Raw genomic sequence first — 13,491 nt, forward strand, 5'->3', positions numbered from 1 at the left:
GCCAACACTTGTGTTCCGTGTATTTGATAATGGCCATCCTTACAGGTGCGAGGTGATAATCTCACTGTGGTGATTATTTCCCAGATGGTTAGTGATGTGAAGTGCCTTGGCCTATGCTTGTTGGTCATTTTTTTTTTTTTTAATATGTTCTTTGGAGAAATGTCTATTCAAGTCCAGTTTTTAATGAGGTTTTATTGTTGTTGCATTGTAGGCTAATCCTCCTATAAGGACTTCAGTCAGACTGGATTATGGCCCATCCTGACATTCATATTTACCTTAATCACCCCTTTAAGTTCCTGATCTCCAAATGCATTCATGTTCTGAGATACTGAGGGTTAGCATGTCAACATATGAACTTGGAGGTGGGAGTGACACAATTTAGCCAATAACAGAGACATTCCAGTGGCATCTGTTCAGGGAATAAGCTTTTTCATTCTACCATATAAGCATTATGATAACGTATATAAATTGTCTATTACAGTGCCAGGCACACAGATTTTCTGTATGTGTGCGTGTGTGTGTGTGTGTGTGTGTGTGTGTTTTAAGAAGTAACATTCTACAGGTGTTCCCTTCCTGAGGCTTCTCTCTGCACCCTCAGAAGATGGATTCCCCATTATTAATTTGATACATATCCAACTTCTTTGTATTTCAATTATATGTACACATATACATACATATATTTATAAAATTGTTTTGTGTGGTTTTCACATTTTACATAAATGTCATGCTGTACTTAATATTTTACAACTTGTTTTTTCCTCTCCAAATTTTGTCTTTGAGATCTGCTCTTGTGCGTGTAGTGAAAATAGCGGCCCATCGTATGAATGGGCTCAACTCTGTATGTTCGCCATCTGATGGGGGACATTTAAGGTTGTTCCCAGTTTTTCTCTTTTATAAATAATGCCACAGTGGACATCTTTGAACTCATTCTACTGGGCATCTGTACCAGGATTTCTGTAGGGTAGAATTAATGGATCATAAAGTATATGCATTTGTAATTTTTATTGGTATATGAAGGTTTCCATTTTTCTATAGTCACCAGTGCCTGTTATATGTTACAGTTTTACCAGTATTATTTGTACCGTCTTATTGATAAGTTTGGTTTTGTTTTAGAAATTACTTGAGTTGGGAGTTCTGTGATATCTTTGAAGTGATTTGTGGGCTGATAGCCACTTCCCCTTATTGCTTTCCTGAGAAGAAAAAGAATCAAGACAATGATAATGGCAAAGTAGCATAGGGGACGGAGCCCTGGACTTTTGAGTCAGAGCCCTGACTTCAACTCCTGGTTCAAGAGCATAAAATGAGTTCAAGAATATCTACCCTGCCTAATTCACACATAAGATTGTTGTCACAATTCAGTGAGAGATTATTTGACAGAGCAGTTCTGCAAACTATAAAGCAATAGCTAAAGTATTGTGAAAGAAGTAAAACAATTTTGTTTCCTAAATTTGTAAAGGTTATTGTAGGCTGCTACTTTATAGCTTGTTTGTACCTAGGTGAGCGAAATGGAAAAGATTATCTCTCGTGCAGGTATTATGAACATTCTCCTTGGAGGAGGGAAGTGGGAGTGTGGGAGGTGGGCATGAATGAGGGGGTACAGTCAATCCATGGCCATTTGGGGGAGCTGGTTTCAAGCTAGAAGCCTTATCCAGAGGTTGGCCCACTGTTTCCATTGCTTTTCTACAAACAGTGAGCTGGAGAAGGATGGCTGCACTGCTCTCAACACTCACACTGTCAGCCCCTTGGAGAAGATTAAACAGTACCAGGCTGGACAGACCGTGATTTGCTTCTTGAAGAAGGTGAGTAGTGCACACCTTGCAGTGTGATGCTTCCTTCTTTCAGAAGAAAGTGGGGGAGGAGCTGGAGACAAAGGCCATTAGCACTAGACATTTGAGTCTGTTTGCTACCATGCCGGTTTGTGGAAGACCAGAAGCCCTAATGGAGGAGCTAAACATGAAACAATTAGCAAGCAACTCACAATTCAGCATGTTTATAGATTAATTGTACAAAAGGGAAAGAGCAATATAGAGCAAGATTTAAAGTGAATGTGCCGTTGGATTCTAGATGCTTGCCTTTGATAAAGTTCAAGTGCAATGCAAAATAATGCATTATGTGCCAGATTATAATCTGGGTGCCAGATTATGTGTTCTAATCCCAAGTGGAACAGGAGTTTAAGAAAGGAAGAGACAGTGAAAACTGTACCGGTTGGGATGTATCAGAAAAAAAGTTGGATGGGGCTTGACCTTGAGGGATAGCTCCTCTTCATTGCTGCCAGATTCTTCTTTCATAAGCATTCTAGCTGGGCATGTCACTGATGCTTGATCCCTATAGTTACCTATTGTCTGTAGGTGGGGTTCATCAACCCCCAAGCCTTAGAGCTGTACTTAAGGCTCTTCATAATCTGACCTCATATACCTTGTGTTCCAGTCACCCTGGAAACCTTCTCTTTTTCCCTTCTTGTCTTTACCCAGAGTACCCTCTCTTCCTACAACCCTTTATGGCCCAGCACAGATAATCTCCCCATATTACTCGTTCTTCTATTTATTCCTATAGCATATTTCTGTTGCTCTGGTTCTTTGCATATTTATTTGACTTACTCTTTGTAGACTCTAATCTTGAAGGTGGGGTTTGGTTTTTATTTATCACTGTGATGCCATGTATATGTCTTGTTGAATTGACTTAGAAAATTGGGGGTCTGTGTTTAGGGCAGGACCCTATAAACAGCGAAGGATCAAAATTTAAATTGATTTAGGGGCACTTGGTGGCTTAGTTGGTTGACTGTCTGGCTCTTGATTTTGGCTCAGGTTATGATCTTGTGGTCTGTGGGGTCAGGGCCCGTGTTGGGCTCTGTGCTGGCAGCATGGATGCTACTTGGGATTCTGTGTCTCCTTCTCTCTGTCCCTCCTCCCGCTGGTGCTCGCTCTCTCTCTCTCTCTCAAAAATAAATAAATGTTAAAAATTAAAAAATAAAAAGAAATCAGATGTTGAGCCCTGGAGAGGATTAACCGTTATTGGGCACAGCTGAGCTTGGAGAAGGCTGCAGCGGTCACTGGAATTGTTCCTGCTGCTTAAAGCCATCTCTGAGGTCATTTTAGCCTTCTTATCAACTGAGGCACCAGGAGGGATGCATGGTCGGCTAGCCTAGCAAAGGCTCAGAGCTAGACTCTGAGTGAAGCCTGAGAAGTGAGAGAATGGCAGAGGCAGTGGGGTGTAGAGGGTGGATTCCTGTCCCTTGGGAACAGGGCCCCTTCAACCCTGTGATTTTAGGAGAGTCTGTGTTTTAATGAAGGGAAAAGAGATGTTTATATCCATCCCATCCCATCCCATTCCATTTCCCTTCCTGTTTTTTTTCTCTAGTACAACGTGGTTAAGAAATGGCTTGAGGTGGAGATTGCTCCAGACATCCGGGGGAGGATTCCCTTGTTGCTCACTTCTCTCAGCTTCAAGGTCAGTGTGCTTGAGATCCCTGGAGAGGAAACCCAGGCTCCCTAAGCTCGACTCAGAGTCTGGTATATGTTTGCAGTGGGTATAGGAAACCATGTACTTATTCAGGGAATGGTTTGGGAGATACTTGATATAGAGACTTAAGTGCTGTAGTTTTGGATAACTGACAGTAGTTTTGGATAAATGACAGACCTCTCTTTAAACATGAAAGGACTTTTCTTGTCCTTCCAGGTTCTGAAACATCCAGATAAGAAGTTCCGGATTGGCCAGGCCCTGAAGGCTACAGTGGTTGGCCCAGATTCTTCCAAGGCCTTCTTGTGTCTCTCCCTTATAGGTGTGGTGATGAATGCCTGGTCAGGGAAGGGAGGGGGTAGAAAGGAGTGGGAAAGAGTCGTCAGGTAGTGTCCGGGTTTAAGGATGTCTCAGGTATTGGGCTCCTCAGAAAGCCCAGTGTAGTATGTGCCTTCTGGGAACACTTTTTCTCTTGAGGCTTTGTTCTTTGGCCTGTGTCACTCTGCTACTGTCTGAGTCACCTTTACCAACAGAGTTGGTTTTCTCAAGTGTCTCAGGAAGGGTTGTCTACCACATGGCCCTGGGATTCCTGACTACATGGCATGGTAATGTGGGTCTTCGTGATCATTCTGGTCCACCCAGCCTGTGGTTGGCCAGCATTCCACCTTCTTTCTTGGCTCACTTTCTCTTCCCTGAATCTGGTTCGTTCTCCTACCAGGTCCTCACAAGCTTGAGAAAGGGGAAGTGGCCATGGGCCGAGTGGTGAAGGTGACTCCCAAGGAGGGGCTGACTGTCTCCTTCCCCTTTGGGAAGATGGGAACTGTTAGTATATTTCACGTGAGTGACTCCTACTCAGAGATGCCCCTGGAAGACTTCATCCCCCAGAAGGTTGTCAGGTAGGCCAAATTTTTTGTGTTTTTTCCCTTTACAGCTCTATGCGGGATTATAGATTTCTTTTTTTAATTTTTACGTTTATATTTACTTATTTTTAACGTTTATTTATTTTTGAGAGAGGAAGAGAGAGTGTGACTGGAGGAGGGGGACAGGGAGAGGGAGACACAGAATCTGAAGTAGGCTCCAGGCTCTGAGCTATAGCACAGAGCCCAATGTAGGGCTTAAACTCACGAACCACAAGATCATGACCTGAGCCAAAGTTGGACGCTTACCCAACTGAGCCATCTGGGCACCCCTAAATTTCTCTTTTTTAAAAATATAGATGTGAGGGGTATCTAGGTGGCTTAGTTGGTTAACTGTCTGAACTCTTGATTTTGGCTCAGGGGCTGTGTCCGGCTCCGAGCCCAGTGCAGAGGCTACTTAAGATTCTTCCTCTCTCTCTCTCTCTCTCTCTCACTCTGCCACCACCCCCCCCACACCGCCCCTCTCCCCAGTTTGCCCACTCACTTGCTTTCTCTCTTTAAAAAAAAAAAGAAAGAAAGTATAGATGTGATAGGTGATTTTGTACCAGAAAAAATAGTATGAAAAAAAAGCCAAGTTTTGTTTTGAGAGAGTGCAAGTGGGGCAGGAACAGAGTGAGAGGGACAGAGGATCGAAGCAGGCCCTGTGCTCACAGCGGAGAGCCTGATGTGGGGCTCGAACTCATGAAATGTGAGATCATGACCTGAGCCAAAGTCAGACGCTCAACCGAGGTGCCCCAAAGAAGAAAAGTTCTGATGCTCCCCTCTTTTTCCACCACTTTTCACCATTATACACCTTGGTCTCTATTCTTCAGGACTTTGTAGGTATAATTTTCTTCTATGTAATAATAGAATTTCATTTGATATATAGTCTGCAACTTGCTTGTTCTCTCATAGCAGTTTATCATGGACTTTTTTCTTTTCCTGTGCTAGTATATCTAAATTTACTTTGTTCTTTTACCTTATTTTTAACATTTCTTGGTCTTTCTTTCTTTCTTTAGTCATTATCTAAACCTCTGTTGATGGATGTAATGTTGAAGTGAATATCTTTGTGCATATGTTTGGACACGAACACAAGTATATCTGTGAAGTAAATTCCCAAAAGTAAAATTAATGGGCCAAACAATGTTATACATTTTGCCAAAATGCTCTCTGAAAAGACTGTGCTCATTGACATTCCTGTTAACAATAAGTATGACTATTTCTTACATCCCTGTCAAAACTGGCTATTCTTGATATTTAGTCTCAGCCATTGACTAGGCAAAAATTGATCTCTCATTTTGGTGTGCAGTTCTCCTACTGTCATTTTCCCTCTTGGTTGGCTTTCTTTGCTTGTCCAAGTGGCTTGCTTGTTTTCCTATTGAAGCATTCATCTTTTTAATGAGAAAAAAATTGATCTATAGGTGTTCTCTGCAGAAAGATAGTAACCTTTTGCAGTTGGGAGCTGCTTTATGGGGTATTTTTTGTGCACTAAAATGAGCCTGGTTCAGAGTTTTAAAGTCATTTGATAGGGCGAATAAATTAGCATTGAAGAGGCGGACTTCGGCCTGACATAGTACAGACTTCTGAGACTCCAAGTTGACTAACAGTGGAGCAGAGGCCTTGAGGAGACGGGCTGGAAAGTCATAATGCTCTTTCCCACCTCAGGTGTGCCAGCCCCTAGCACCTGCATAATAAATTCACAACCACTTATCTGAGCTAAACAGCACAGAGATAGCCAGGGCCTAGGAAAAGAAAAGGAATGAGAAATCCAGGGTCATCTCTGCTTTGCCTCTTGGGCTTACAGATGCAGGTGTGGCAGTGCCTGGGTGGTTCAGGTGGTTAAGTGTCCGACTTCAGCTCGGGTCACGATCTCACCGTTCATGGGTTTGAGTCCCACATCGGGCTCTGTGCTGACAGCTCAGAGCCTGGAGCCTGCTTTGGATTCTGTGTCTCCCTCTTTCTCTGCACCCCCTCAAATAAATAAACATTTTAAAAAAATGCAGATGTGACTTTTAGCAAAGTATTTAATTTTAATACATTTTATTGTAGCCAAACCTGTGAATCACGTTCAGTTGTGATTTATCTGTCCCGTGTGGATAATAAATTAATTGCCTAAATGTAGATGATCCCTCAAGGTCCCCCCTGCTTTGGGAATGAGGATGCTGTGGGCTAGGAGGCAGATGTGTGTCATGGGAAATCTTTGGACTGTTGCTGAGATCCTTTCTACTGCTAAGATTCTATATTTTGAAATTGCAACTTTGGGTTGCTAATTGCTGTTTTCAATGAACGAAGTTTGGAAACCTTAACCAAGGAGTAAACTCTGCTTTCCCTCCTGGAAGCCTCCCCTGCTTAGGACTCACTGATCTGTTATCCTCTGATCTGCTGCCGTGATCCTGCCCTAACACCTAGGTCGTCACTGGTCATGGTTTCCGGTGGTTAGTGGCTGAGATTGCACACTGCCAGGACCCAGTGTCAGGCTGGTGACACCTCCTGAGTACCCACCACATGGCTCTGTGTCTCTTCCTGAGGGCTCCATGCCCCCTCTCATTTTCTACTCCCAGCACCTTTGTTGAGCAAGAAGAGTAGGTAGTGATTGACTAGTAAACTGAGGCTCAGGGAGGTGACTTGTGCAGAGTCCCTCAGTACGTTCTTGACAGAATGAAGAACAGAGCCCAGGTGTCATGTCCCCTCACTCTTGCTTGTTGGTCAGCCTTGTGGAGAGGAGGCTGAGTCCCTCTCCTGTTTCCTGGGATGCTGAAAAGTCAACATCTCTTTTTGCTCTCATTCCAGGTGTTACGTCCTGTCTGCTACAGACCATGTATTGACTCTGTCGCTGCGATCGTCTAGGTGAGTGTCTGTGGTGGAGACAAGGAAGGCACTGAGGAAAGGCTGCACAGAACTTTGAGCTTCCCCCCTTTCTTCTCTGCTTGTGCACTTTCTACCTTGCCCCATCTTTATCCAGAAAAGCTGTGGCCATTCACATTGCCACAAGAACGTGTCTGCTCAGACTCTTGCCGCCCAGGGCAAGGTTCAGACATCTGAATGTGGTATTCAAGGTGGCCACACAGTGGCCCTGGAAAGGGAAGATGATCTGGTTCCCAGGGTTCCATAGTTAGTGGTATGTCATGAAGTGGATTGGCCTGAAAGCAGCTCGTTCCATGGTTAGAAATGGATGTTTCAGAGGCCAAGGCTGACAGGACTTCAGGAGAGAGTGGGGCTGGGCTCTGAGGTTGTCATATCCTACAGTCAGGTCCAGAGTTATATTCTTGGATGTAGAGTTTGATTATCACAAGTGAGTTGGGAGTGGATGGGGAAGGGAGGGTTGAGGTATGTGTACATAATAAGCCTTTCATTCTTAGGACAAACCCGGAGACGAAGAGCAAAATAACTGATGCTGAGATTAACTCCATCCAGGATATTCAGGAAGGGCAGCTCCTGAGGGGCTATGTGAAGTCTGTCCAGCCGCACGGTGTGCTCTTTGGGTGAGTGAGGTGGAGCGTGGGGGCGTGGGCCAAACGCGACGCCCTCCCCGGCCTGTGCTGGTCCGTGGTCTGTGGTGGTCCTTGGTCATCTCCTCTGGAGACAATATGAAGGAAGGGGAGTCAATGAGTTCCCACCAGTTTGTAAATTCTGAGATGTTTTATACTTTTAAAAGCGTTTTGAATTATTCTTACTGGTGTTTTGGACACCAAAGAGCATGGCATGTCCAATTTCAGTTTTCAGTTCATTTGGTTTTTCTTTGGTTTGGTGTTTGATGGTGATTTGTAACTGTTCAGTGAAATCACATGACGTTCACAACCAGCAGATAGCACAGCGTTCTCTGCTACGATTTCCCATTTTCATCTCCTCTGGCTGTTCGTGATAGATGCATTGTGGTGCTCTGGTGTGGGATGGAAAATGCCCTTCGGTCCCATCTTCATTTATGCCTGATAGTTTTTTCTAGTTTACAGAGCTCTTTTTATCCTTGTGAATGCCAGGAACTCGTGTGTGTCATAAATCCTTGTCACAACTTGGGTCCCTAGGAAAGTGGAGGCACTAGGCTAGGCTGGGACTCTCTTGTATTTATGACCACAGGACTCTTTTTTTTCTTTTTTAATTTATTTTTAATGTTTTAGAAATGCTTATTTATATTTGAGAGAGAGTGTGTGAGCAGGGAGGGGCAGAGAGAGAGGGAGACAGAATCCCAAGCAGGCTCCATGCTTGTCAGCACAGAGCCCAGTGCAGGCCATGATCTCACAAACTGTGAGATCATGACCTGAGCCGAAATCAAGAGCTGGATGCTTAACTGACTGAGCCACCCAGGCAACCCCTGTGACCACACAACTCTTGTCTCTCTCCTGTCAGCCTCGGCCCCTCTGTTGTGGGTTTGGCCCAATACCCACATGTCTCCCAGTACAGCCCGTCCAAGAAAGCCCTTTATAACAGATACCTCCCGGAAGGGAAGCTGCTTACAGCTAAGGTCCTGAGGTAGGTGTCTTCCCCACCCCCGTACGCCCTCTTTTCCGAGGAGCCCTGGGAGGAGATTCAAGAGGTAAACTAGACTTAACGCCTTAGGTAGTGTTGGTGCAATGTTCAGCTGAACAAAATCCCATTGTTTGGAGCCTTCTACTTCTGCCCCAGCCTCAGCTCCTAGAAGTTGACGTGGAGACTTTTCTCTGCATCGGCACTTGTTGGGGACAGAGTAAGGGGACATCAGAGCTGCCCCCTGTATTTTACTATTCAGCATGGTAAAATGCACAGGTCATTCCAAAGAATACTGAATGGATTGCAAGTAGGTAGGACAGGGCCCGGAAAACTGGACTGATCAGGAGAGAAAGGCCTGGGCTGTTTGCCGAGCCCGCTGTCCTCTGTTGTCCTCATTGTCCTCCCTCCTTGTTGTAGCCTGAACCGCCAGAAGAACCTGGTAGAGCTTTCATTCCTCCCCGGTGACACTGGGAAGCCGGACGTGTTTCCCGCCTCCCTAGGACTGCCACTTCTAAAGCAAGAGGAGAGGAAAATGGAGGCAGAGGAGCAAGAGCACAAAGGAGAAGAAGAGCAGAAGAAGAAGAATCAGAAAAGGAAAGGGAAGAAGAACGAGGAAGGGCAGGAGGCAGTGCGGCCGCCTGGCAAGGAGAAGAGCGAGTCCCAGAAACCGCAGGCCAAGAAGCAGGGCAAGCGGCCGCTCCGGGAGCCTGCAAGTGAACAGGTACATCCCTCAGGGAGGATGGCCTCCCTCACGGGCACAGGAGAGCATTTCAGAGCCAGCCAGATGCCACGTGGCCTTCTCTTAGACCAAGAGCAGCGTGAGTTTGGAGCCGGGCGCTGGATGGTGCCAGCAGGGGCAGAGGAGGGGGTGTTGCCCCAGGCCGCCAGCGGGTTCCCCTGGGCGGGAAGGGTGACTCGCCATCTTTCCCTCTTGTCATCTCAGGAAGGAGTGAAGAAGAAGCAGAAGAAAGCTGCTCCGTCAGAGGAAGACGACAGTGGTGTTGAAGTGTATTATCGGGAAGGGGAAGAGGAGGTGGAAGAGAGGAGTGTGCTGCCCAAGGTGAGGGTCAGCATTGATGGAGGGAGGAGGCAGCCCTGGGGAGGGAAGCCCTTGGTCTCCTGCCTCCGAGCTGGGCAGTTTCTGGCCCACCCTCTTCTCTCACTTCTTGTAAAATATGACCAGGTGGGGCCACTGTTTTATCCAAGGAGTGGGCTGCATAAAAGAAATTCTCATCAGTATTTATTGAGTGGAGCTGAATTAAATTAGTGGGATGGGCAGATAAAGGGGAGGCTTAACCTTTCCTGAACCTGCATCCCCTTCTGAAAGATGGGGACAGTACCATTAGGACTGAGGAAGGGCTGCCCAGACTGTAGGTACTAACATCCCTACACCCCGGAACGCTTCTCATATCTCTGTCTTGGCTCTACTATCTCCTTACACGTGTATGGCACTTTATACACAGATGTGTATATATGTATCCATATGTATGCTGCTGGTGGTGGTGGATTGTTTTCTTGTTTTTTGGTTTTTTGCATACATATGTCTTAAAAGCTCATTGCCTAAATAAATCTATTTACAAGAAAAGCTTTCACATCACTACTATGGTTTCTCCAGTGGAGCGGGCCTAGCCTGGCCCTGGGAGGGAGCAAGGGTCTCTGGGCCTGGTGGGAGCCCCTGCTCCTCCAGGTGGGATGGGGTCAGAACAGGGTGCAGCCCGAGCTGAGTGCTTTCCTCACACACCTCTTGTGCTCCTTCAGGGGAAGCCAACCAGGCCAGCAGAAGTGCCCCGGCTACAGCTGTCCTCCGGTTTCATTTGGGATGTGGGGCTAGACTCTCTGACCCCGGCCTTACCACCTCGAGGAGAGAGCTCAGACAGTGAGGAGGACGACAAGCCACAGCAGTCTACGGTGTCGTATTTTGCAGGGGACCCCTTGGTGCTAGTCTCTCTTTGCTCTCTCCTGGCCTGGATGTCCCTCCTGGCAGGGCGGGGCAATCTCAGGCCGGGGAGTATTTACAGAGCTCACTGACTGCCCTGCCAACTCTTGGCTTCAACTGCAGACCTCTGCCAGGGTCTGAGGAGCAGATTACTCACTAACTTTTGTGCCTTCTGTAGCAGAAGAGGAGCAAGAAGGAAAGGATGTTGGAGAAGCAGAAGGCAGAGAAAGAGCTGTCCCGCATTGAGGAGGCACTGATGGATCCCGGGCGACAGCCAGAGTCCGCAGATGATTTTGACCGACTCTTGCTGAGCTCCCCCAACAGCTCCATTCTGTGGCTGCAGTACATGGCCTTCCACCTGCAGGCCACAGAGATCGAGAAGGCCCGGGCCGTGGCTGAGAGGGCTCTCAAGACCATTTCCTTCAGGTCTTGGCCTTGTCCTCTTGCTTTGGTGGGGGGGTGGCTCTTGAAAGGGAGGGCTGTGTCTCCGCCGGCCGCAGAGCTTGCCGCCTGTGGGTCATTTCCTCTTCGGCAGGCCGACAGCAGTTTGGGTGCCCGCCACCCGCACCCATGGGTTCCCAGGCTTTGTCTCATTGCTGCGCCATCTGTGAAACAGATCTGCTCATTAATATTTTATAGTCTCCTTCACTGAAGTGGCTGAGGGTTTACAGGAGTCCCTACACTGAAATAAGAGACCTAACTTGGAGCAGAAGTAGAACAGGGGAAATAACTCCACATACCTGGGTGTGGACACTCTCGGTGGCCATTTCCAGGCACAGGGTAGAGTGAGTTTTCTGACAGCTAAGAGGAGGGATGGTGATCCTTTGCTTCATTCTCTTAGTTTGGAGAGAGAGACCAGAAGATTCTGTTCCTTCCTGCCCAAACATCTAGCCAGTTTAAGATTTAGTGGGCTTCCTTTCTAGGAATGGAGGCAGATGCCAGGGGAACCCCCATAGTCAGGGGCTGGCGTTCTGCTTCTGTGTGAGCTGCAGTGGGGACTGGGCCTCTCAGGGTTCTCACTAGGGGCTGGAAACTGAGGATGTGGATAGAGCCAGGGAACGAAGAAATAGTTCCAGTCTGCATCCCTGGGCAGTAGTGGGGGCTTTCTTGGGCTGAGGTGATGGAGCTCATGTGCTGACTTTCTCTCCAGAGAGGAGCAGGAGAAGCTGAATGTATGGGTGGCTCTGCTGAATCTAGAGAACATGTACGGCTCTCCGGAGTCACTGACCAAGGTCTTTGAGCGGGCTGTGCAGTACAATGAGCCTCTCAAGGTCTTTCTCCATCTGGCTGACATCTACACCAAGTCAGAGAAATTCCAGGTAGGAGTCTGATCTGGGTGGCCCCGCTGCCAGAGGGTCCTTAGCTGCTCAGAAACTAACTCCTAGGAGTCACAGAGGCAGCAGGGAAGTCACAGGGATGAATTCCCCCATTCTGGATACAGCCCTGCCACAGGCTTGCTATGTGTCATCTGGGCCCTAACTTGTTTGGCTTCTAAGTGGGCGGAGTCATTTCCTCCCCCCTCCACTTTAGGACTGCAGCCGGCAGTGGAAGGAAGTGAAGGGACAGCTGACCCCTGGTGTATATCCCTTGGGTTTACAGCCACGAGGCAGCAGCTCGGCGGAGTGTCCCTTTTCTGTCTCTCCTGTGCCCCCATGTTGTTCTCACCTCTCTTCTGTTTGGACTTCCATGCAGCACAGGATTGATAGGGAGACTCCCCACCTGTAAGGCTCCTTCATGTGTTCTGTGAGCCTCTCTGCTTCCCTCAGGCACCTAGAATTGGGCCTGCACAGTGACTGGAGTTTGAGGCTACGTCTAGCCTCTCATGAGCATAGCTGCTGCCTGTCTTTGTTGTATAACACTCTGTAGCTTACCTTTTCTTTCCCACAGGAAGCTGGTGAGCTCTACAACCGGATGCTGAAGCGATTCAGGCAGGAGAAATCTGTCTGGATCAAATATGGTGCCTTTCTTCTGCGGAGGGGCCAGGCTGGGGCCAGTCACCGTGTGATGCAGCGAGCCCTGGAGTGTCTGCCCAATAAAGAGCGTGAGTGTTCGTCCCCACCTTCCAGCCTGATTCCGGATCACATTAGGCTCTCTGATATCTGGACGTAGGGATTGGGGGTTTTCTCTGAGGGGGGTGTGGTGTTGGGAAAGCCTAGTGGAGGGCATATAACTATTTTTCTATTGATTACATGCTCATGGACGTAACCGTGTGTTGCATTTCAGATGCTAAACTTCAAAGATGAAGGAACAAAAAACAGTTAGTGCTAACTTCGTTGCCCCTGCCCCCTCTCCCTACTGGGCCCAGAGAGACTCTCCAGTGGAAGTCATAGATCAGTACCCGTCTGTGTATTTGGCCCTAAACTGCCCCACTGTCCCAACTGTCATCTTGGAACCTGGGAGCAGGGAGTCAGGGGTCAGACGGTGTCTGACATGTAGCACATTGTGCTGTGGTGAGGGGTCTGTCTGCTTTGTGTATCTGAGCTGTCCTCTCCCTGCAGATGTGGATGTGATTGCCAAGTTTGCCCAGCTGGAGTTCCAGCTAGGGGATGCGGAACGGGCCAAAGCCATTTTTGAGAACACACTGAGCACCTACCCAAAGCGCACTGATGTCTGGTCGGTTTACATCGACATGACCATTAAGCATGGCAGCCAGAAGGAAGTCCGGTGAGAGGGGAAGACAGATCGGGGCTGATTTAACTGTGGGGATTGGGGGACATTGGCCAAGTGGATAAGTTTTAG

The 13,491-nt window shown here is 47.5% G+C and overlaps 1 protein-coding gene across 2 annotated transcripts in view; it reads left to right on the forward strand.

The window, feature by feature from the left end:
* PDCD11 (programmed cell death 11) overlaps positions 1-13,491 on the forward strand; it is a 43,309-nt gene that overhangs the window by 28,959 nt on the left and 859 nt on the right. Inside the window, exons 22-35 of one of the 2 annotated variants that reach the window (XM_019459308.2) lie at positions 1,691-1,799; positions 3,358-3,447; positions 3,676-3,778; positions 4,175-4,352; positions 7,143-7,199; positions 7,712-7,834; positions 8,697-8,819; positions 9,234-9,537; positions 9,760-9,876; positions 10,575-10,724; positions 10,934-11,178; positions 11,903-12,071; positions 12,640-12,793; positions 13,251-13,416. In XM_019459308.2, the coding sequence (XP_019314853.2) occupies positions 1,691-1,799; positions 3,358-3,447; positions 3,676-3,778; positions 4,175-4,352; positions 7,143-7,199; positions 7,712-7,834; positions 8,697-8,819; positions 9,234-9,537; positions 9,760-9,876; positions 10,575-10,724; positions 10,934-11,178; positions 11,903-12,071; positions 12,640-12,793; positions 13,251-13,416 (2,088 nt within the window). Of the gene's footprint in view, positions 1-1,690; positions 1,800-3,357; positions 3,448-3,675; positions 3,779-4,174; positions 4,353-7,142; positions 7,200-7,711; positions 7,835-8,696; positions 8,820-9,233; positions 9,538-9,759; positions 9,877-10,574; positions 10,725-10,930; positions 11,179-11,902; positions 12,072-12,639; positions 12,794-13,250; positions 13,417-13,491 lie in introns of both variants that reach the window. The other variant, XM_019459307.2, reaches the window with a different exon arrangement.

Source organism: Panthera pardus, unplaced genomic scaffold (genome assembly GCF_024362965.1).
Source record: "Panthera pardus isolate Hobbes unplaced genomic scaffold, ASM2436296v1 HiC_scaffold_22, whole genome shotgun sequence".
NCBI lineage: Eukaryota > Metazoa > Chordata > Mammalia > Carnivora > Felidae > Panthera > Panthera pardus.